The 25,831-nt window shown below is 36.1% G+C and overlaps 1 protein-coding gene across 2 annotated transcripts; it reads right to left on the reverse strand.

Annotated features, from left to right (window-relative positions):
- Positions 1–7,618: 7,618 nt before the first annotated feature.
- On the reverse strand, positions 7,619–22,470 carry LOC146734415 (uncharacterized). 2 transcript variants are annotated; one of them, XM_085507841.1, is made up of 2 exons: positions 22,290–22,470; positions 7,619–12,797 (listed from the first exon to the last, which is right to left on the reverse strand). In XM_085507841.1, the coding sequence occupies exon 2, from the start codon at positions 12,783–12,785 to the stop codon at positions 9,996–9,998; it is 2,790 nt and encodes a 929-aa protein (XP_085363967.1). In that variant the 5' UTR covers positions 12,786–12,797; positions 22,290–22,470; the 3' UTR covers positions 7,619–9,995. The 2 variants fall into 2 exon arrangements, with proteins under 2 accessions (XP_085363967.1, XP_085363968.1); XM_085507842.1 differs by lacking the exon at positions 22,290–22,470 and adding an exon at positions 14,414–14,500.
- Between the last annotated feature and the right edge of the window lie 3,361 nt (positions 22,471–25,831).

Here is a 25,831-nt window from a genome sequence, read left to right on the forward strand (position 1 = left end):
ATCATAGTTCCACGATTCTTTTCACTCATGGTTTATATGTGTAATCATTAAATCTGGGAATATACTATTTTTTGGATGTTTCACGTTTCATACATGGGTAGGAGACGTATATTATTGTCCTGGCGTCATTGCCAGACTATATCGTTTGCTCATTATATATAATGTTTACAACAAGTGAAATCATTTGTATAAAATGTGTAGATTCAGTGTAGGTAGCCGCTGTATCATTCCCGGGAGCTGGTACTCACCTGGATTTTCCGTGGGAGTGCTCCGAAGCCAGTTGACCCAAAAAGATTGATTTTTTGGGTAAGAAATTTCGTTTTTTGCCAAAAGTGTTGGTAAAATAGTAGAAAACCCTAAAATTTGGGGTCAAAACAGTGGCGCATACTCATCGAGTCCACTATCGGACTACTCCCCCACCTCTTTGTTATGATGTTAACGGCATCTGGCCATCACTATTGCAACAGCTCTTTAACAGAATATTTGGGGAAACAAATTTGAAAATAATTCTTCAAGTTTATTTTGTGAAAGTGACGGACAACATTTGACGTTGGCGTTGATTGGGTTAAATAGTTGATTGACCAATCACAACCCGGTCATATAAGACCTCAGTCTCATGGAAGACCCGTCATAATGTTGAGTTGAATATCATGCTCGGCTTGTGGAATCTATGGCATGGGTTGACAGCATGACATACATGCCTCGTGTACGGAACGTGTGTCATAAAATATTAATTACTTTACAGATTGTTCATATGCCAATTAACTGTCACTGTCAGCCTATGTCTGCAATCAATCAGTTGAAGAGTGTTTATAATTTGAAAAATTGTAGCTGTGTTATCTATGTTGTCAAGTAGGTGACCGTGACCACGTCCATACGGCATGTATTGCTATAACACAACTACAGAGAGATTGTACTACTCGTGAATGATATCGCACATTGGCAAATATACAGTTTATGATATCGCAAATTGGTAGACATACAGATCATGATATCGCACATTGGCATGTATACAGTTTATGATATGGCACATTGGCATATATACAGTTTATGATATGGCACATTGGCATGTATACAGTTTATGATACGGCACATTGGCATATATACAGATCATGATATCGCACATTGGCATATATACAGTTTATGATATGGCACATTGGTATATATACAGATCATGATATCGCACATTGGCAGATATACAGTTATGATATGGCACATTGGCAGATATACAGTTTATGATATGGCACATTGGCATATATACAGATCATGATATCGCACATTGGCATATATACAGTTTATGATATGGCACATTGGCAGACATACATATCATGATATCGCACATTGGCATGTATACAGTTTATGATATGGCACATTGGCAGACATACATATCATGATATCGCACATTGGCATATATACAGTTTATGATATGGCACATTGGCAGACATACATATCATGATATCGCACATTGGCATGTATACAGTTTATGATATGGCACATTGGCAGATATACAGTTTATGATATGGCACATTGGCATATACACAGATCATGATATGGCACATTGGCATATATACAGTTTATGATATGCCACATTGGCAGATATACAGTTTATGATACGGCACATTGGCATATATACAGATCATGATATCGCACATTGGCATATATACAGTTTATGATATGGCACATTGGTATATATACAGATCATGATATCGCACATTGGCAGATATACAGTTATGATATGGCAAATTGGCAGATATACAGTTTATGATATGGCACATTGGCATATATACAGATCATGATATCGCACATTGGCATATATACAGTTTATGATATGGCACATTGGCATACATACAGATCATGATATCGCACATTGGCATATATACAGTTTATGATATGGCACATTGGCATATATACAGATCATGATATTGCACATTGGCAGATATACAGTTATGATATGGCACATTGGCAGATATACAGTTTATGATATGGCACATTGGCATATATACAGATCATGATATCGCACATTGGCATATATACAGTTTATGATATGGCACATTGGCATATATACAGATCATGATATTGCACATTGACAATTATACAGTTCATGATATGGCACATTGGCATACATACAGATCATGATATAGCACATTGGCATATATACAGATCATGATATTGTACATTGGCAGATATACAGACCATGATATCGTTCATTGGCAGATATACATATTATGATATTGTACATTGGCAGATATACAGACCATGATATCGTTCATTGGCATATATGATAGAACATTATATCATACATATTATGATATCGTACATTGGCAGATATACATATGATATCGTACACTGGCGGATATACATATTATGATATCGTACATTGGCATATATATAGAACATGATATCATACATTGGCAGATATACATAATATGATATTGCACATTGGCAGATATACATATTATGATATCGTACATTGACAGATATACATATTATGATATTGCACATTGGCAGATATACATATTATGATATTGTACATTGACAGATATACATATTATGATACCGCACATTGGCAGATATACATATTATGATATTGTACATTGACAGATATACATATTATGATATCGCACATTGGCAGATATACATATTATGATATTGCACATTCGCAGATATACATATTATGATATCGCACATTGGCAGATATACATATTATGATATCGCACATTCGCAGATATACATATTATGATATTGCACATTGGCAGATATACATATTATGATATCGCATATTGGCAGATATACATATTATGATATTGCACATTGGCAGATATACATATTATGATATCGCACATTGGCAGATATACATATTATGATATTGCACATTGGCAGATATACATATTATGATATTGCACATTGGCAGATATACATATTATGATATTGCACATTGGCAGATATACATATTATGATATCGCATATTGGCAGATATACATATTATGATATTGTACATTGGCAGATATACATATTATGATATTGCACATTGGCAGATATACATATTATGATATTGCACATTGGCAGATATACATATTATGATATTGCACATTGGCAGATATACATATTATGATATTGCACATTGGCAGATATACATATTATGATATTGAACATTGGCAGATATACATATTATGATATCGTACATTGGCAGATATACAGATCATGATATCGCACAATGGCAGATATACATATTATGATATTGTACATTGGCAGATATACATATTATGATATCGCACATTGGCATATATACAGATCATGATATCGCACATTGGCAGATATACAGACCATGATATCGTTCATTGGCATATATGATAGAACATTATATCATACATTGGCAGATATACATATTATGATATTGCACATTGGCAGATATACATATTATGATATTGAACATTGGCAGATATACATATTATGATATTGAACATTGGCAGATATACATATTATGATATTGCACATTGGCAGATATACATATTATGATATTGCACATTGGCAGATATACATATTATGATATTGTACATTGGCAGATACACATATTATGATATTGCACATTGGCAGATATACATATTATGATATTGCACATTGGCACATATACATATTATGATATTGCACATTGGCAGATATACATATTATGATATTGTACATTGGCAGATATACATATTATGATATTGTACATTGGCAGATATACATATTATGATATTGCACATTGGCAGATATACATATTATGATATCGCACATTGGCAGATATACATATTATGATATTGCACATTGGCAGATATACATATTATGATATTGTACATTGGCAGATATACATATTATGATATTGTACATTGGCAGATATACATACTATGATATTGAACATTGGCAGATATACATATTATGATATCGCACATTGGCATATATACAGATCATGATATCGCACATTGGCAGATATACATATTATGATATCGTACATTGGCATATATACAGATCATGATATCGCACATTGGCATATATACAGATCATGATATTGCACATTGGCATACATACAGATCATGATATCGCACATTGGCATATATACAGATCATGATATCGCACATTGGCAGATATACATATTATGATATTGAACATTGACAGATATACATATTATGATATCGTTTCTAGAAATGAACGATAGTGTAATTTTTGTCGTGATATCGTTGAAGACGAGTTTCATTTCCTGTTATGCTGTCCACTTTATTCTGACATAAGGGCAACATACTTACCAGCTTATTATTATACTTACGAAGATCCAATTAAATTTAATAACTTAATGAAAACAAATAACAAACATTTACAGAGAAACATAGCATGCTATTTAATACAGGCATATACTATACGAGATAGTATTTAAATAAAATGTGTTTTTCTTTTCTTTTGTAATCTTTACTAGCACTTCTTGTACTTATTATTTTTGTAACATTCTTTGTACATAAGGCCGGAAATGATGCAATGATCTCCAGAAGTTGTGAATGGGGCTCTATTTCGATACTATCCATTGTAACAATGAGTTACGTGTTATGTGTACTGATAGTTAAAATGTCACTAAGACGAAATATAAATTGCCGTCACAGCTGTAATGCAGTGGGAGTACCTAAATTGGTGTGACTTGTCAATGTCCGGGATGATAATCCCCGGATAAGGGGTTAACCAGGTCAATGGGGTTCAATGCGCTTAACGCCTCCCCTGGATAAATGTCACAACACAGAGGTATAACATTACGCGCATTCCGATAGGACATACCCATTTCTAGTTATCGATTACAAATACCACACTTTAGTTATCAAAAAAACCGAAATACAAAACAAACGACCACAACACAAGACAAGATATTATAATGTGATATTATATAGGAGCTGCGATGAATGATTATAGTACAATTAGATTTTTGACTGGTCCCAAAATTGCATGCCTTATTAAATATAAACACACATGCAATAATTCAAATAAAATGAAGGAAATACTCTCAAATCCATGTTCAGTGTGTTTCAAAAGCAGTCATCAGAATAAATCCAGATTGAATCGGAACGTGACTGAAAACACATCTGCATCCCAATGTTGACTTATTTTAGTTACTCTATCACCAACTTTAAACATCTGTTTCCCGTGCTTATTTAAGAAGATGAATTATATTTTTCACAAGCACATTTACTTATATAATAAAGATTCGTGCCTTTTAGTGATCAATTATGTTCAAGTTGGCAAGTTCATTCGTGACCCAATTCTGGAAGTCGATAACAAGTTACGTAATGCACGTATTGATAGAAATGTAAGAGGAATAGCAGTCTCCCCTGCGTGATGTCATTCCCTTGATTATTATTGAACAATTCATCAGTATGAGTTTACAGTATCCTTGGGAGTTTTTTACAGTAAAATTACTTTAAATTAATGTAAATTATAACAATGATTGAATAACGTCTCAACTCTGCACTCTGATAAGAACAGTTAAATATTGATTACACAATTTACGGTACAATGTTTCGAATTTAGAAATTAATAAAAACTGCAAAAGACAGCTTTATTTTGCTGTTCATATTTGAGATGGTAAGGATGAGAGTACCTCGACTTGTCAGTGACCCATCAGAAGCTATGAAAAAAAACTTAATCATCCGCAACAATTTAAAGCGGAGGAGTCGTCACCTACGCATGCGTCAAGTGGCCATAGCGTGTCATTGTTTACGAAAAAGCGTCTACCCATGAACCTTTGCGTTCTTAGCATGTGCTGTTATGATCGCTTGGGACTCAATTCCCGCGCGTGCGCAGGTGAAGACCCTCCCGCTTTAAGTTTATATTATCTAATTGAACAGTATTGTACTACTTGTCAGTGTCTAGGATATTGTTTACGAAAATATTAAATGCCTGTGATATGACTCATATTAAATCTCTGTATAACCCTACAAGTTGATTTAAAAACAGTTTGTGAAACCGCACTTGGTAGTGCGATTTGTCGACAAATACAAACTTTGTATATTTGAGTACAATTTATTCTTAACTCCTATTGTTTGTCTAAATGACCTTGTCTCTCAATACTGTCAAACGCGTTCTTGAAATAAACAACGCAGCCGAATTTAGAAGTTTGTTTATCAATGATGTTACAATAAAAATGCTATCAGTTTTTCTATGATTTTTACGAAACCAAAACTGATTAGACGAATGAATATGTCCATTTGGCAAGATTGTCTATAGCTATAGTATTTAAAATTTCATTGCAAATTATACCTGATTTGTTTATTCTTACTGATATCTCGTTCACTATACTAGTATTGCTAATATGGTATCAATAGCTCTATTGCCGATTTACAGCGTAAGACAACAATAATTGGAGGAAAAACAACAACAATCGGGATTAAGTACCGCTTGGTGATCTACATTGCTCACGTCATGGGCCACCTGTGTGATCGTTTAAGCGTGTTCTATGCGGTTTACTTCATATTAAACAGTGCCTGGGACATCGTCCTCTGGGTGAACGTAATTGATCCCGTAGCAGCTGTTGTCTCTGATTTATTAACTGTAACTCAGATGGCAAGGAATCTGAATTGTTTGCAGAGCTTTGAACTCTTATATAGATGAAATATGTTTGATCTCATGGATTTTAGTCATACATGCGTGGTAAAAGCACCGAACACATTACACAACACCGTATTTATTTGTTGTGAAAAATTAGAAACAAATATGTAAGCGGTCAAAATAGGTGTAGAGTGTCCCGCCCCCGTTTCAAAATAAGTTGGATCCAAGCAACCTCCGAGCATGAACACTGATCCGTTCATATACCCTTCATGTCACTATATTTTGCGATTTTAACTTCATAACTCCAAACATTGTGTGCCCCTCAACAAAAACAAACTCCTAATCGAGCATAGGATACACCATTCATTCCGACACGTATTAGTAGACATTCAGATTACTGACAGGCACTATCCAGTCGTGATATATAAGTCATTATATGGAGTAATAGACTAGTGAATTGGTCTCAAGTATTATGGGTGGGCCTTACTTGAAGTTCGATTTGCGCATGCGTATTTCCATGGTAATGTACTGAAGTCATGGATACACTCATTCAGTGATGACACACAATTCTGTGCCGGTCACATAGCTGTATAGCGATTCACCAGGTCATTCTTGAGTGTACTCAGAATGACTGGATTCCAGGCTAATAGAGTTGTTAAGTTTGAATTGAAAATAGAATATAAACAATGAATGAATAAGGTACGATCATAATCTAAAAAAATAGTCAGGTACTCCAGGACTGTTCTCGAAAATATAAAATATCCAGTCCCGGGAAATAACCTAGCAACATTTCGTGATTTCTCCTTAGATACTTATACTTGAAGTATACTTAAAGCGGGAGGGTCGTCACCTGCGCGCGCGCGGGAATTGAGTCCCAAGCGACGATAACAACACACGCTAAAAACGCAAAGGCTCATGGGTAGACGCTTATTTGTAAACAATGAAACGCTACGGCCACCTGATGCATGCGCAGGTGACACCCCCTCCCGTTTTAACGCGTGTACGTTCTGCCAACAATTGTGGTCAAGCAAAGTGAACAAAATATCATAATATCAAATGTGTTCAATGTCATTTAATAGTCATGATGAATAACATACATATCTGATATCCTGTAAATACAAAGTTACTGAATCCCTGAATTAGTAGTATGCTGTTATGGTTTCGAGTGTCAAGGACACTATGTATAATTGTGTTGGCATCGAACCGTTCGGTAGCTACAATAGCAAATGGGTAAGAGAGAACCTGAGTATATAATGTGCTTACTGACATTTTGTGTGTGGTCCACCGTATTTTGCTTGCCAAACCCGGTATCACAGTGTCTGTTATGGTAATATAGGCAGTTAATTAATCTACTTCGGAATATACGAGTTTGAGGCGAGTTAATTAAAATTTAAATTCAGTATCAATGCAGTAAATAAAGTTGTTAAAATTAGTATTATTCACGCAATGCAGTTCTTCGATGAGAACAGTGTTTCTAAGGCTATATGGTGTCAAATTAATGTTACAAGAATACAATACAATACAATGTGAAAATGAATCGTTGTAAGTCCCCGACCCTGCACAGTAAGTGACTTTTACTCAGTATCCTGATTCCTCGTAGCATGAAATAAAGTACTAAATATATAATATGGTAAATAGAAATCAGGAACATTAATTTAATAGCGTTATATTGTGTTAAAAACAAGTAAGTGAAACGAACTTCCTATAAAACCCAAGGAGGCAATCAAACGCGTACTGCAGTGTCAGCGTTAATGGAGTAGTTTGCCTTTTGATGCCAGCTAGTGCAGCGTTAATAATATGATTTGTAAAGAAATATTTGTTGTACTGCTTATCACGTAGGCAACACAACACATTGCGCTGAACAATATTATTGATACTCTTAATGACCCGATCTAATTTCCACGTGGTTTATTCCCGAAAGGACATTTATGGTCAGTGACCTTTGCTGTTCCAAAATACTCTACTCCAGCGCTGCATCTGAATGGGCACGTAGATGCAAAGGCTGTAGGTATAAGCGATGGAAACCGGTCTTTTTTAAAAGGTCAAAGGGTGTGAGCTGTACTTTGTAATCCCTGTAATACTGTTCATTCGACCCAGTATTTTCAAGTATTGTCATCAATATATGCCGTGTCACGTGACAAATCAACATGTGCTCTTACAAAAGTAAATTTGGTCAAGATTAAAAAGATGAAACAATTTATGAAAACACAGTTTATGCGATGATAGGCAGGGATGTTGAATATTAATTTCTGATACATACATATCTGGCCTATCTGATACAATATATGCAAATTATTATGTCAGTAACCCACTCCGTGCTCACATACAACGTGACGTGTACTGCACAAATAAATTATATTAAAAACAATGTAACACTGTGTGTGCCTTTTTATAATATGTGGCGTTGGTGGCGCTCTCGATAAGTGAATAAAATGTATGGGTTTCTCAAGCATTAATTTGTATACAATTTTTTATAATTACTGAAATATTATCGTGAACAACATGTGCTGAAAATGCAATACATGTGTATGTCATTTTCAGCATTTTCGTATATTGATGAAAATGATACAAGACATGATTCTTCATGACATGAAAACAATGAATGTGAGAAACAGTTTCTGAGTATTCGATCGATATAACAATGACATTCTCTAATACGCATGTGCACTGCTTATTTTGGTACGTACAATAACATTCTCTGCGCATGCGTATTAGTAGTTTTGATTTTTCATCTAATGGATACTGCTTGGCTTCGTGCAAAAGCAGCATTTATATATATATATGCTAGTCCAGATTGCACCTTTAATACCTGACTGACCGTTTCAGTTAAATTAATTTGCCAAGTCTACAATAGCTAGGTATATCATGGTAATCTATAGTTACTATTTCAGTAAACATGGCAATCTGACACTGTCACTGTGAATTGCGCCCTCATAGACAGTTACAATCGGTCGTAGAGGTCGCAATCCCAATTAATATATGGTAAATATCAAAATGTAAATGAATATATAAATAAATATTATATACAATAATGTTACGTAAGACAGTGAAAATTGCGTGTTTCCAAATCTCAAAGGCAAAATAACTCATGTATTTGTGTGTGTAAACTTATAAGAAATAAGTACTAAACTATTCAATTTATATCCTTGCAACGTGGAAACAATATACAGATTATGACCAGAAACAATTATTCCCTGAGACTGTAGTTAGTGCATGAACATTAGAATTATATTACACATTTTTGTAAGTCGCGCCCTCTAGCGCCGAGGCGTTTCAGTGGAGTACAAAATAACATTGGTGGGTAAAAGTAGTAATGTTTGAATCGGCAACTGCGTTTGGTCACGTGGTCATTCGTAAGGTACACCAGGCTTCTGTAAATTGGCGGGAAGTAAATATATCAGATCTATTGGAGATGAAAGGATAAATGATTCATACTAATGGGTGCCAGAGTATAACCACATGCCTCCACCAAGAGCGTCGTTACGGATTCTCTCAGTGCTGGCGAATACTTCCGGCAGTGTGGACAGGTCTAATGACAACATACTAACACTGTCCCACCGATTTCGATGACTCTGAGCCGGTAGCGGCACACAACTCCACTCGTTCGCCTCAAGATCATACCGACACATATTCAAACTTGATGGGAAGTTGCAAATGTTGACGTGGTCGTTCACCAATGTGGCTGTCGTCGACCACTTCTTCCCTTCGGTTAGTTTTACCAGTGGGAAAATATCGCTTTGCTCGCTTAGGCCCGCGACGTGAAGAAGCGACCCTGTTTCCGGGAGTATCTTCATCAGTACGATTCGCCGACTGTGGATCAGAAGCGCGAACAAATTCTCACCGTCACTGATGAGCAACCATAATTCATTTAGGTAGTGTGCGCTGATTTTCATCACCTCTCTAGCATTCCACTGCCCCTCTTTCGACTTCGGTGGTTGCAAGTACCCCAAGTAGATGTCAGGGTCTCTGTACTTGATGTACAAAAAATATATCCTTCCGCGGCAGATGCATGAATCTTTGAACTGTATTAAGTCTGACTCGATTCCCATTCTATCCTGCATGGTAATTGTTGACAACTGCTCTAGAGGAACTAGCTTGATATCCCAACTCGATGGACTGATATTTGGATCGTAGTGGTGAACAGTCAGAAAGAAGTCCGTCACCCCTCCTTCTAGGACGTAGATGCGATCCTCGGAGTCGGCCACCATTCCGAGAACGGAAAGGGAGGAGGTTGTGATGAATGATGGGATTGATTTTTCCCACTCGCCTTTCTTACAGTTATAGGCGAGAAGTCGTCGCTGAAAGACCGGCGATCTTTCGTGATAGCGCAAGCAGTACACGGTCTTGTCGTTGGAAAACCACCTACTTCCAGGGAGTCTCCAAATTCCCGAATCTCTGTTAAATTCTTTCCATTTCTGATCAGATATATCGTACGAGAAGAGGACTGGTCCACGATCATGGATGAAGACGGCTGACAAGGCGAGGTTGTGATCCATATTTTGAGAGGGCTCTTCTATTTTATCCTCCCCCTCCTCCAAAACATTGTCATACTCAGTCCATAAGAACTGACAAAATTCTTCAAGGATTTTCTCTTTCTCCTCTGCTAACACAGCTGTGTCTTTATTTGCTGTTGAGGTTCTGTGATCTACCGATTTCGAGTCCCGACATTCGAGTGTCATCTCTTCGCTATACAAGCTCCCATATTCGGAATCATCAAATCCAAAAATATTGAATCGCCTGCGTCGCCCGCTCCTATTTGAACAGCGGCTTGAGCATCGGCTGGAAGGACGGCTGGAAGGTCGCGAACCACCTTTTCCACCGACTTGGTAATCCACTTGCAGAAACCGCACAAGCTGTGCGAAGCAGTCCTCTTTACCGTCAAATCGTGCAGACGCTAAATCACCTCGCTCGATTACAACTTGTTCGTCGAAAGCAAGTTCGTATTCATCTTCGGATTCATCGTAATCAAATATAGGCAACGAATCAGTGCTTCTCGAATAAGTATTAGACAAAAAGTTCGAACTACTTTTTAATTGTAGCAGTTCAGTCTTTGTGATTTGCATTGCCGTATCGTAACCATTTTCCCGCTCTAAACTATCGGCCAATGAAATTGGGGTTAATCGATCACGTGAATGCCATGAGTTGTTATTCATAGTATTTTCATATTCGATATCGTCTGTTTGTATTGCTATACTCTGTGTCTCCAATATCATACTCGGAGTTCTGCGATTCGAAACCGACCTCGTCACCGAATCGTCATCTGAAACCCGTTTCTCCGTGTAGTCCAATTGAACTAACTCTTCTGATGGAATGGTCCCAACAGAAAGTTCGTCATCGCTCAAGTTTGTCATGTCACCCATTAAAGTCAAATCATCTGATTTAGCCTCTTCTAAACTCAGAAAATCGTCGTGTATTCCATCCATAGTCATATCACTGTAAAAACTTCCCGAGTCTAGTAAATCTTTGCCAGTTCTAGTGCGAGGTGTTTCGACTGAAATAGCAGAATCTTCGCCGTTGTCGCTATCAAAGCCTATCTCCGTGGTGGGATTATTCATTTCTGATGACGCGTCGTCTTCCACGCTTGACGCGCCCTCTCTGTCCGTTGACTGTTTTCCCGAATCCGAATCAGTAGCACTGGTCTCATATAAAATAGTGTTGCGTTCCTCCCCTGTCAAGTTCATATGTATCCCACTCAAAGAAAGGTCCGTCACCACATCCTCGTCCTCAACCTCAATGTCCAGAAACTCAATCGCAAGATAAGCTTCTTCAATGCTATCCAAAGTTACGCAGAGTTTTCCGAAGTATAAATAATCCAATACTATCTTGAAGTTGGTCGGAGTGATTGCCGAATCACTAATGACCATCATATATTGGACATTAGACGAATTCGGAATCCCACACCAATGGTCGTGCAATAGTTCACGGAAATAACTGGAACATTCTCTCAATATGTTGGCATGAACTTGAAACGTCGTGTCCCACACCCACAACTCTAAATCCCCATGATAGTTGAAACGCGTGTTACTGTACGACAAAAAACGACGATACCGTTTTATGGCATACGGTTCTATTTCGCGACCTGCATCCTCGTTCCCGGAACTTTTTTTCTTGTTCGTCGAGATGAGTTTTATTGACACTTCCTCTCTGTCGTTTGTGGCATTTGGACAACAATTAGAGATATTTTTCGCCAAGCTACTTGTGTATTTCTCAATGCTATCCATCATCGGGGACCAGAACTGAAAATAAAGGAGGGATTTGTGAGTTTGTTTGCCTTCGAACGTGAAGTCATTGTAAGTCGTTTCGTACAGATATTTAAATAAAGCCATGTAAGGTAAAGGAAAATGTATCCATATATGTCGCATATTACTAAATATGATTAACTACGACTAACTATGAACTAAATTCCCCGTAGGCGATATTTGATACAACGCGGAATGTATGATGAATATATTACATTACAATGAGTCGAGTACCCCGAATTTTAAAATAAATTAAAAAGTGGTTTGTATGATTTCTAAAACAAGTAGTAAACAACATGATGACGGAGTTGGATTTCTCTAAAATGAAACTCTTTTTACTACACTGGGCAATATTAGAAAACTTTACCCGGATGAGTCATTTAAAAGAAAATGTTTATTTTCGCGAAAATTACACTAAAAAATTGATCTTAAATCTTAAAAATCTTGCTTATTTTATTTTTATACGATTATGTGATTCATCGCAAAGTTTTTCAAAATAGAGTGCATATGTCATCCAGCACGTGCACCTCGAAACATGCGGACGTGGCGCTGTGGGCTGCACTCCGAACAACCCCGAAGCTCAAGCATTCTAGCCATATGGGTGGAAGAGGGGCACATTAATATTTACGATCATGACTTCATATCACGTGTAATTATAAATATTTTTATCATATTCTTTGATGTCAGTAGCATGTTGTTAATGAATAATGAACTAATATTTTTCTAGAAGTGACTTTTTGTTCGAGCTAATCTTCTAAAGCTTATCGAACGAACATGTATTCACTGTGACACATGATTGCAGACTGCCTATGGCAATACTGTTATCAATATTACATTCCAAAAATACAACGAGCTTTTTGAAAATCTACAGACAAGACATTCTAGACCCTAGACAATTCGGTCACAATTTACCACTTCGGCCACACACAAGTTTATCTTATCGGTTGAACTCTTGTCGTTATATATATTTACTTATATCTTCTACGTTCTATTTCGTCAATAATAACTCGTACATTGTAAGTACGCTTATTTATGTTTAATAATAACTCGTGTTACAAAAACGACGTATATTTGCATATTTAGTTTTAACTGGCACTGTGTAAGTACGGCGTATTTCTAATTATTCAATAACTAGTACAAATATGAACTAATCATATTAATTCAATAATGAATTGTATTTTGCAACTATGGCTTAATTATATGTATTTCCTAATAATAACTCGTACGTTACATGTATTGACGTATTTAGATTTATTTGCTATTAATTCGTGCGTACCAAGAACGGCGTATGTATGTTTATTTACTTATAACTCGTGCGTTGAAAGTAAATATATATAAATATACTGCAGAACTCAGGTGCTAAGAAATAAAACATTTGTGGGGTCAAAACGTCCGTGGCCGAAACTTTCATGGTGTTACATAATGGCCGAAACTTCCGTGGCCATCCACCATTCCGTGTAGATTGCAATAACCCAGTAATTTGCCATTCACGTGAACGTCGAACACAGTACGACCGTTATTTGAGTCAAAATAAACACTTAATATTTTCGTACCAAATATTTCTATCAACAACAGCGTATTAAAAAAAAGAAATCAGTTTTAGGCACACTAACCCGTCAGCTTTTCTAGTGCATATGAAGTGGAGCGCAAACTCATATTACTTTGCCCGGCTACGTGGACAACCGTACGTGTGACTCGAATATCGGTGTTAGCTTCACTATGCGTGCATCACAATTATCGCGAACTGTGATGGCGGTTTTAATGAAGACAAAATAATAAAATCGCACAATGAAAACATTCAACGTCAGTCCTATATTATTTTGGAATAGTGGGGTGGTGACAGTGTATAGAATGTCGCTTTCATCGACTATACTTGTCATTGTCGAGTCGTGTTCTTTGCGTTTATTTTAGTACATATATTGAATAGCACGCTCATCTTTGTCAGTGTTTTGTCAATATCCTTATATATTTTAGAGGGTATAGTTTCTGGTGTGATGTGAGACACAGTATGTCACGTGTTATTAGTATACATTAGAAAGTTGTATTGTTGTCTATATTTGCAATCCCCCTCTGGTACTTAATTATTGAAGTTCGGATGAAGCGGTAACCATCAAGAGCGCGATCTGATTACTCGATGACGGCCTAAATACAGAAAACTCAATGACAAGCGAATCTACGATATACTCGGTGATTGTCGGGTATTATCGCCGACTCAAGGGAATATTTAAACCTTGCATTTTGGAGACGACACCGTGACAAAAAAAATACAACCTTAAACCTCACCAAAATGCATAAATCCAATAATTGACCAAAATACGGACAAATATTATCATTCTTCAATCTTATGTGAGATTATAGTTTCCCTGTCTGAATGAGATCTACCTCTCGACACATTAGTAGTAACTCCACAGTGACCCCCACAAACAATAAACAGTATCACCACGAACAAAGCTGGACTGAACAGTACATGTTCAACTAAACGTGCTATCAAAGAGCAGGAAGATCGTAAACTTGAACGTGAGATTGGTAAACAAAGTAGTACACATGTAGTACAACGCAATTTAAAGAGGTGTTATTACTTAAAATTGTGTTTTATGGCAAATGTCCAATTTTGTGAAAATTGGTTGTTACATTCTCAATTTTCAGCGTTCTCTGGCTATATACAGTCACGTGATTCATAAATACATCGTCAAAGTATCGAATACATTCAATAAATGTTATGGTGCGTAACGATACCAGCACGTGCTTAGAAAATGTAAGTGCGTGGGTGTCCAATGTATGTTTTGGTAGGGTGCGGTACAGAGTAATAACTTGAAGGGTACGTCTAACAAGATTAAACCTAAAGCCCGTTTGGAGGCATTCGATGATCCTAACTGGCAATATTAGTTTGAATAGACCATTTTCCGCTCACTGCGAGAATCACGCGCTATGCGTGAAATCGAACGTAAAAACAAACAAAGGTCATAGCGTCGTAGTGGCGTCAAACATCGCGTGAGATTCGACAAACGCGAAAGTATTTTGGGGGACAGTTCCATGTCAATAATGTGCTGTACACATTTGATGATGGGCAATTTCGATTAAGTGAGGATATTCGAATGCAATATTCCTCTGTCAAAGATCGGCCGGTCGATGTGAGCTACGAAAAAAAGAAATTCGAGTTCAAAATCAAATCGTTCGATTTTTGCGGCAGACGTTCGACGCGCGTCTTTCATGCATCTCGCGAGATCTCGCAGTTGTACGGAAAATCACCTATTTATCAAAAGCTAATTTATATTAGCCGTTTGTCGTATATGTTAGTAACCACCCTTGGAAAGGAACCACGCCCAAAATATTTTGATATTTATCCCACATAACGTTCAGCTCACGCATGCATGTGTGTATTTTACAGTGACTAGAACGAGGTTATGTCATTGGTGAGCAAAATGTAGTGTACAAAATATTCGTGAGCAGAATTCGTTGAGCAAAATCAGAGGCACATTTTTCTCTTGAAACAGATTAAGGGTCACCCATTTGAAAACGAGGGTGCCTACGTCCATATCTAGAACTTTTTTTTCAATTTAGCAGTATATTTATTTCTATAAATACGTGATGTCATCGACTTTTAAATATAAACATTACATAACAGCCGAGTTTTCTACGCCACCTATTGCAATGATTGTTTTTTATCTATGTCATGGGAAAAATGTTACTAACCGAACTGGGTTTTTTATCCAATCCGCTGAACAAACATGCTAATTGTGCTGAAGGAATTTTGCGAGCCACATTTTCTCACCATGTACCTTCCTTCATTATTAGGCGGCAGTAGTAGTAGTGGTGCACAGTGCGAGTACAAGTTTAGTGTAAACTAAGAAACAATATATTTTACGCGAATGTATTCATCGCATAGAACCCATGATGGAACGTGATATCCCGCTACGACAGCCGCCATTTAATAACGATTTCAGTTTTGCGGCTTAAAAATCTGTATTTTCGTACTCAATATTTACAAAAATAACATTATATAAAAATTTCACACAAATTGTGGAATTGTTAAACAGCTGCATAGTCATCTAGTACCCCCCCCCCCCCGATTGACTATTGTCAGCTACGTAGCAGGGAATGATTCATCGTTGTGTGACATTTTGCTGAACACTATAGAAAAAAAAAAGATCTTTCAGCGACTCCTTGTAACCTGTGTGTGGTCAGTCTTGGTTCAGCATTCTCTAGTCACGCTCCACAAGTCGCTAATGGCTGAATTCGGTCAACTTGGTTCTTTACATCGCCGTAGTGACTGCAGACAAACTGTCGACATTATGTTGGACGTTTCGGTTCATCGATGGAGCAATATCTGGCAGCCAATCAGTAATATACTTCACAATATCTGTCGCTGGTGACGTTAATGGCGGACAACCAATCGGAAAAGTACACATTTTGAGTCACTGATGACGTCAGTTCTTGTTGGCTAAAGGGGATATTGAGTTGAGATTGCGCGCCGCCATCTTTACACTTTTTTTTTGATTTTAGATAAGTTCTAAACATGCCACTATAACGACCTATACAATATCGGAAAGCTTAGATATATTTTTTTTTATTCCGACTATTGAAAACACCCTGTTTTAGTACTTTGAATCACGTGTAACGCCGTGGGCTAGACGACCGCGTCTTTGTTTTTAGCTACGACCAAATAACTACACACATGCCACCGATTCGTGTGGATTTGTGGTAGCATGTACATAGTGATTCGGTCGTAGCTAGAAAAAGAGCTAGAAAAGGAGAAACCGACACGCAATCGGCAGACGGACAGTTATGAAGATATATGCAAGTTACAGGTCAGTCACGTGATTGAAAGTGTTAAAAACGGTGTTTTCAATAGTCAGAATAGTCAAGAAAGCAATAGTGAAATTGACCATCAGGTATTTCCTTAGACAAACATTGGTACGGCACATGCACCACAGTACTGTACATGCATCAATTATTTACTGGATTTTAATTTCGCTATTTTCGTTGATAAGTAAATTTCGCTAAATTAAATCTATGTGAACATGTAAAATAACAATACAACTTATTGTTTCCTTGACAAATTCGTGAATAAACAACACAGCGAATATGCTCAAAACACCAAAATAGTAAAATTAAATGTCAGTGAAAATAAATGGTTTTACAGTATTAGCACATATCTAAGCTTTCAGAAGAATTATAGGTTGTTATAGTAGCATGCTTAGTATCTTTTAGAGAATGTCTCATTTTTTATCTCGTTTTCCCATATTTTCACCTCAATGTGCACGTCCTTTGTTTTATCGACACGCACATGTAACTCAAAGCGCGTGCGCATTCGCGTTGATTATTATGTCACCGGAATACATTGCGTGAAATCAAATCACGTTATTTAATTAACGAGTCAAAGACAGTTTAATTGTATCCAAGGAAACCAGCATTCATTTCAGTAATAAGTTTCTCGCGAATACGTCGTGTTCTACGTCTCATGTAATAATGGCAACATACTGAAACTGAAATATAAGTTTTAAAACCTCGGTGAACCATTAGCGGTGAATAGTTACTCTGATCATGGATCGTCATATTAAACGTATTGTAGTTATTAATCGGTTACCATGGTTACTAAAACGAACCATCGACACCGACATAAAACATCTCCAGGCTGCTAGATCTAAATTTATTATTCATATACATTACTTTGCTTTGTCTCATAAAAGCAAAATTGTCGTATTTTTGAACAGTTATATTTGCCAAAATTCTTATACAATAATAATTATAAAAGTCACGGAAATATTGAATTTACGTTTCGAATCTTTTAAATTATCCTATTTTAATAGTCTCGTTTCTGCGTGAATCAATTTAATGGAATGCGTGTTTTCAATTTCTTAAAAAATATATCGTGTTTATAAAAATAAAATAATGTTAGCTTTTGAAGTGTATGATATCTCTACATATAAACTGTTTGCCGATTCACAGCGTGGCGGATAAATTGTATTTTTATCTTGCATATTCACATATATTCATTTAACATTTCACGTAATTACTAGTGCGTTTATTTTTTTGTGTTAGAACGATCGTTACCATTTTGTTATTTGTTTTTACGAAAGTATTTTAATATGACCTTTGCCCTGTGACCTATTTCACTTTTTCTGTCCGAGTTGTCCCTGGTGATTGTTAATAACATTGCCAATGCACATGACAAAGAATGTCACGATTAAACGTTACCTTGTTATTTATTAACGACAAATTTCATGTCACATCAATGTCACACTGTCGCGAGGAGAGTGAGTTCAGACCCGAAGGAATGATCACAATCGTTAGCTTTCTCAGAAGGCAATCATAATTGACGTCATGACGTAGAGGTCACAGTTCATCGGAACTGAATGCCAACACAACCTCTATGACATGAACTGACAGCTTTTATTGCTAGTCATTTTCGTACTCTTCTTTATTATTGTGCTCAGTATATTATTTGATTGCTGCTCTCCGGTGAACGAAGATACCGAAATGTTCTCCATCCTCGTTCACTGCGATTTTGACACCATTAAAGTAACTTGGAGATAATTGTGATTTTAACTGGTAGTGGGTGCCGGGACACCGCAATATGTGCCAGGAATGGTGTCAATATGTAACATTCATACGAGGGGCACTCATATCAAAATGTTGCAGGTATGCATTTCCCAGAATGCATTGGTAATTTCACAAGGTCATTCCCCTCACAGTGTTCGTGTTTTCGATGTTTTTCGGGTCACATCATATTCTCATATATCTAATAGAATTGTTTAATAACAGTTTGAAGATAATTGTTTACAAACAACAGTGTTTCAATCAACAAAGCAATATTCATTGACGTCATAGCGACGGCAGCCATCTTTGAGAATTACTGGGTGCCAGCATTTAGTATTAGATACTTACTAACTATATTAAATTGCGGGAGATGGAAAATTTGAAAATTCTTCACGCCGGAGAAACTTATGAAACAGTTATTGCTAGTACAAAAAATAAATTCTGCCTACTGAGCTGCGTCCAGGAAAATAACGCTTTATGCAGTTTTTCTTTGAAAATGAAAGATAAATTCTCACACAACTTTAAAACACGGTTATGTTTTTCATTGTTCGAAAACAATGACGAAAACTTTTATTCTCCGCGACGTATCTCCCGAGGCTTTGGGGCGATAAATTACGTGACTCTCTCCGTGACCTTTGTAGAGGTCAGCTATGGAGTCGAATTTATCACAATTTCCACAGCAATAGCGAAATTACCATACATGACGTCATATTTTATTGAATTGCTGGAAATTTTTATTGAATTGCTGGAAATGCTGTAACTACTAATTAATCACCATGTTACCTAATAATACTAGTATATAAGAGAGTCACTCGGTGAATGAAATGGACAACGCTCTTGCTCGCTGCGACATAAATAGAACGCCTGAATGATGCACGATTTAAGTTAAAAACTATTGCGCATTTCAAACAAAACATACCAGCGTTGTTCTGTACATGTGCTGGTTCGCCAGTTTGTATTTATCTGTGTATACGTCATTGTTGTCATTCATCGAGGGAGTATGTGTCAATCGGCAGAACAAGTTGTTGTTTGTTTCTCAATGCGTGAGTGAAAGTATATACGTGCGTGCAGGCAGGCAATAGTTTGCAGTCAGGGGTTAATCGTCGTCAAAATTACAGATAAACGTCCTGAGCTTGATTATTTCATTATATACGTGCGTTATGTGTGTTGTGATTAGTCTGGATACACAGTTATTATGTTCGGCAATATTGATATCCCCGAGAAAACCACTGTCAAGTGTTGCTCACGCCATTAATCGTCTCTGCCAAGGAGGTTATGTTTTTGATAGCGTTTGTCTGTTTGTTTGTCTTTTTGTCTGTCTGATTTCTGTAAGATATACAAGTTTGGTCCGGATGCTGTCAAAATTCTGGATACTATGATCCAGAACAGAAAAAAATGAGAAAGTGGTCAGTGAATTTTCAAACACTGTAAAGTAACAAATAAAGATAAAGACATGCAACTAAGACAACTTGTAGCCAAAACTCTGCCGAATCAGTAATGTGTCAACAGCCCGGGAATTGATGTATCTTCAGTAGTAACGGAAGAAAACCGTCGTATCAATTTCCAAATTGTAAAATAAGTGTAGGTGAATTAATTGTATTAGTAGGGGTCTGCGCTCCCCGAGTACTTTCTAGTTATCGGTTAATCCATCGTGTTAATTCGGGATTATCAACATTTGATGAGAGGTTAATCTGTTAAAAAGTCGCTGACCTAATTTCATTTTTGAAAATGCAAACTTGGTTAGCAGGTATTGTACAACAAAGAACGTCATGTAGATTCACAAGACGGTTTCACGGTGTTGTTTTACAGACAATGCCGAGCATTGTACTCGGTCATTCGAGCCCTCGGGTCTGAATAAGAATGTGGGCTCTGCTCGAAATTAGCACTCGAGCAAATAGGTAGGCTCATTAGTATATTCATAAAGTTGACTGAACAAGCCGTCAACTGGAACAGCATGTCTTGGGCGTATGTTGAACTTGGCCCGTCTGTGATATTGTGTTATAATGGTAGAAATAGTAATATAATTCGTAAGCGCCATGTCACAAATTGTCTGTAGTTATGGTCGGGGTATTGAAGTAAATGAACTAGAACGGTAATTTCTGCTTTCAATCGTACCATGGTATGATAATACACTTACGCCGAGATACAGCTGTAAATTCGCTGAAAATACGGAAACGCTAACTTCTCTAATCTAGCAGTTTTTTGATTGATGCATAGACCCCCCCCCCCACAATACCTAAGTCTGTGATTTGTGCGAAAGAAAAATACAAATATTTTCACGCATCCCAACTTGAATGGCATATTAGTATGCACTTTTGTAGTAGACGGTAGATTATAACGCACTCTCATTCAAGTGCGACTGTCAATTTATTGATCGCCAACTATTGTTAAGGGTATAAATAGGCGAGTTTGTATTTCTTTGTCTATTTGACTAAATTAGAGTCACTCCGTTAGTAGTTTGCATTCACTTATTTGTATCATGGTCATTGACACGTTGTCGCAGTGTAAATGCTTAGGAACATTAAGTATGTCAAAATTGTTCTTCTTCCGAAACTGTGCAACGCTATTGTTATTAAGTTTTGTCACGATGGATTAGCCCGTCTACCGTGAAATACGTTTTTCAAAATACATCTGGCACTGGCACCTGTTGAATCTCGCTTTAGGTTAAAGGATACAGTCAGTGGCCATGACAGTGTCGTTGGCCGAGGCCTGTATCTACGAAGATTAGCCTGAACTCAGACAGTATCTGCTTAGTGACCGTTTTAAAGACTACCATACAAAGTGATACTACCATGCATACCGCCCATGCTCGGTGCATATAGGTGCGTTAGCGTTTGTTTGTAACTGGGACCCGTCCCACCCACTGGATTGCTGGGCCGCACTTATCAGAACCCCCCACCACATATGCGAAGTAAATACTGCGTACATTTAGAACTATTGTGTACATACCTCGATACCTTGGAGTTACATTGCAGTAGATCGTAGCTGTAGAGACTAAGTTCACAGTAGAGTTCAGCGTGAATACCTATCTGTAAGGCGGTGATATCGATCATATGTTCATGATCGTGACTGTGTCTGCATACGATCAGACCAGCGCCTATAACTACTCAGTCAACACTCGGGGTACCTTTGAAACGCGTATTTAAACACGAGCCTCTACGTATTCTCTCTTTTACATATGAATAGTCGGAATGTCTTTCGAAGTTGGTTTCTTTTTTTTAAAAATCTATCGACCTTGGGTACTAGTAGTTGCAGGCAGTTAAAAAGACATACATATTTGATGAAGATATTGTGTATAGTTAAGAATTTATGTAACACAGGTAAACAAGTAGAGCTTAATATGTTATTTGTCGTGTGGTCATAATTGCCCTCAGTAGTGTACATCGGCGTGCAGAGGCCATGCTGTATGTAGCACAGCGCTGTGGGGGAACTGTCATGTACACGAACAGTGAATAGATGGCATCGCTTTCAAACATTTGTTATGCATGAACCGGTTTCACTGGTCTGTTAATTTCACTTTTAATGGGCCCTGCTTACCGCGCATGCCCAGAGAGATATTACCATCGTGTTTTGTCCGTATTCATGCCACTTTCAAGGTTTTACAAAGTATTTTAGCGATGCAACGGGGTAGACCAGGGGGAGTATGATCAAGTAAACAAACAAGGGAAGAAGCCATACGCTTCACAAAAGACTACTATTTATTTATTTATTTATTTATTTATTTATTTATTTATTTATTTATTTATTTATTTATTTATTTATTTATTTATTTATTTATTTATTTATTTATTTATTTATTAAGATGAATGTTACTATTTCACACACATAATGTAATATACGTAGCAGTAATGTTATTATCTATTATAAACATATTGTATTATACGTAGCAGTAATGTTAATATCTATTACATACATATTGTAATATACGTATTAGTAATGTTAATATCTATTACACACATATTGGAATATACGTAGCAGTAATGGTAATATGTATTACACACATATTGTAGCATACGTAACAGTAATGTTAATATGTATTGCATACATATTGTAGCATTCGTAACAGTAATGTTAATATGTATTGCACACATATTGTAGCATACGCAACAGTAATGTTAATATGTATTGCACCCATATTGTAGCATAGGTAACTAGTGTTAATATGTATTGCACACATATTGTAGCATACGTAGCAGTAATTTTAATATGTATTACACACATATTGTAATATACGTAGCAGTAATGTTAATATGTATTACACACATATTGTAATATACGTAGCAGTAATGTTAATATCTATTACACACATATTGTAATATACGTAGCAGTAATGTTAATATGTATTACATAAATATTGTATTATACGTAGCAGTAATGTTAATATCTATTACACACATATTGTAATATACGTAGCAGTAATGTTAATATCTATTACACACATATTGTAATATACGTAGCAGTAATGTTAATATCTATTACATACATATTGTAATATACGTAGCAGTAATGTCAATATCTGTTACATACATATTGTAACATACGTAACAGTAATGTTAATATCTACTACACACATATTGTAATATACGCAACAGTAATATTAATATATATTACACACATATTGTATTATACGTAGCAGTAATGTTAATATCTATTACACACATATTGTAACATACGTAGCAGTAATGTTAATATCTATTACACACATATTGTAACATACGTAGCAGTAATGTTAATATCTATTACACACATATTGTAACATACGTAGCAGTAATGATAATATCTATTACACACATATTGTATTATACGTAGCAGTAATGTTAATATATATTACACACATTTTGTATTATATGTAGCAGTAATGTTAATATCTATTACACACATATTGTAACATACGTAACAGTAATGTTAATATCTATTACACACATATTGTAATATACGCAACAGTAATATTAATATATATTACACACATATTGTATTATACGTAGCAGTAATGTTAATATATATTACACACATATTGTATTATACGTAGCAGTAATGTTAATATCTATTACACACATATTGTAACATACGTAGCTGTAATATTAATATCTATTACACACATATTGTAACATACGTAGCAGTAATGTTAATATCTATTACACACATATTGTAACAGACGTAGCAGTAATGACAATATCTATTACACACATATTGTAACATACGTAGCAGTTATGTTAATATATATTACACACATTTTGTATTATACGTAGCAGTAATGTTAATATCTATTACACACATATTGTAACATACGTAACAGTAATGTTAATATCTATTACACACATATTGTAATATACGCAACAGTAATATTAATATATATTACACACATATTGTATTATACGTAGCAGTAATGTTAATATATATTACACACATATTGTAATATACGTAACAGTAATGTTAATATATATTACACACAGATTGTATTATACGTAGCAGTAATGTTAATATATATTACACACACATTGTAACATACGTAGCAGTAATGTTAATATCTATTACACACATATTGTAACATGCGTAGCAGTAATGTTAATATCTATTACACACATATTGTAACATACGTAGCAGTAATTTTAATATCTATTACACACATATTGTAACATACGTAGCAGTAATGATAATATCTATTACACACATATTGTAACATACGTAGCAGTAATGATAATATCTATTACACACATATTGTAACATACGTAGCAGTAATGATAATATATATTACAAACGTTATAATATACATAGCAATGTTACATGTACGGTCGCTCGCTCGATTTCATCTATTAATCTATGTTGGAAGATATAAAATGTATTCATGTGGCTCGCCGAATTTTTCTCACCACCACTCATATCATCAATTCTCATAGACGAAGAAAAATGGAGTCCACACTGCAAAAGGCCTACCATATTTCAAAGCATTAGTCTCGCCATTGAGACTGAAATCCAGGTCATTCTAAATCAACCCTTGGTCAGTGTGATATTCACGTTGGCTCCTCGTTGTAATGTAAAAAATGTTGCCTAAAATCAATTCCAATAATATTTAATAAACCCGACATTTAGCAATAATTTAACTCATTCAACATACTTACCAAAAAAGGTAAATTTACATACTGTAAAAGGGTTAATTATTCACTGGGTTTTAATTTTGCTTATTTCGCTGACTGGAAAATGTGCTAAATTAACACCCAGTGAATATGTAAAATTTAGCATAGAACACACTATTTAAATGATGATAAGTGAAATTTAAACCCAGAGAAAATTGGTCATTTTACAGTATTTAAAAGCAGGAACAATAATCCCACAATTGTTCGCACATAATGGCACAGATCAGTACCTAAAACCATATAGTGGCCTTCATGCCTATAAAGTAAGTGGCTTTCAAAGCAAGTCGTGTGACTATTTTGATGTTGCATAATACACCAGACAACTTTGTAGACAGCGTCCTCTGCGTCAAAAACTAA

This window comes from Saccoglossus kowalevskii, chromosome 14 (genome assembly GCF_978046115.1).
Source record: "Saccoglossus kowalevskii chromosome 14, keSacKowa6.1, whole genome shotgun sequence".
NCBI lineage: Eukaryota > Metazoa > Hemichordata > Enteropneusta > Harrimaniidae > Saccoglossus > Saccoglossus kowalevskii.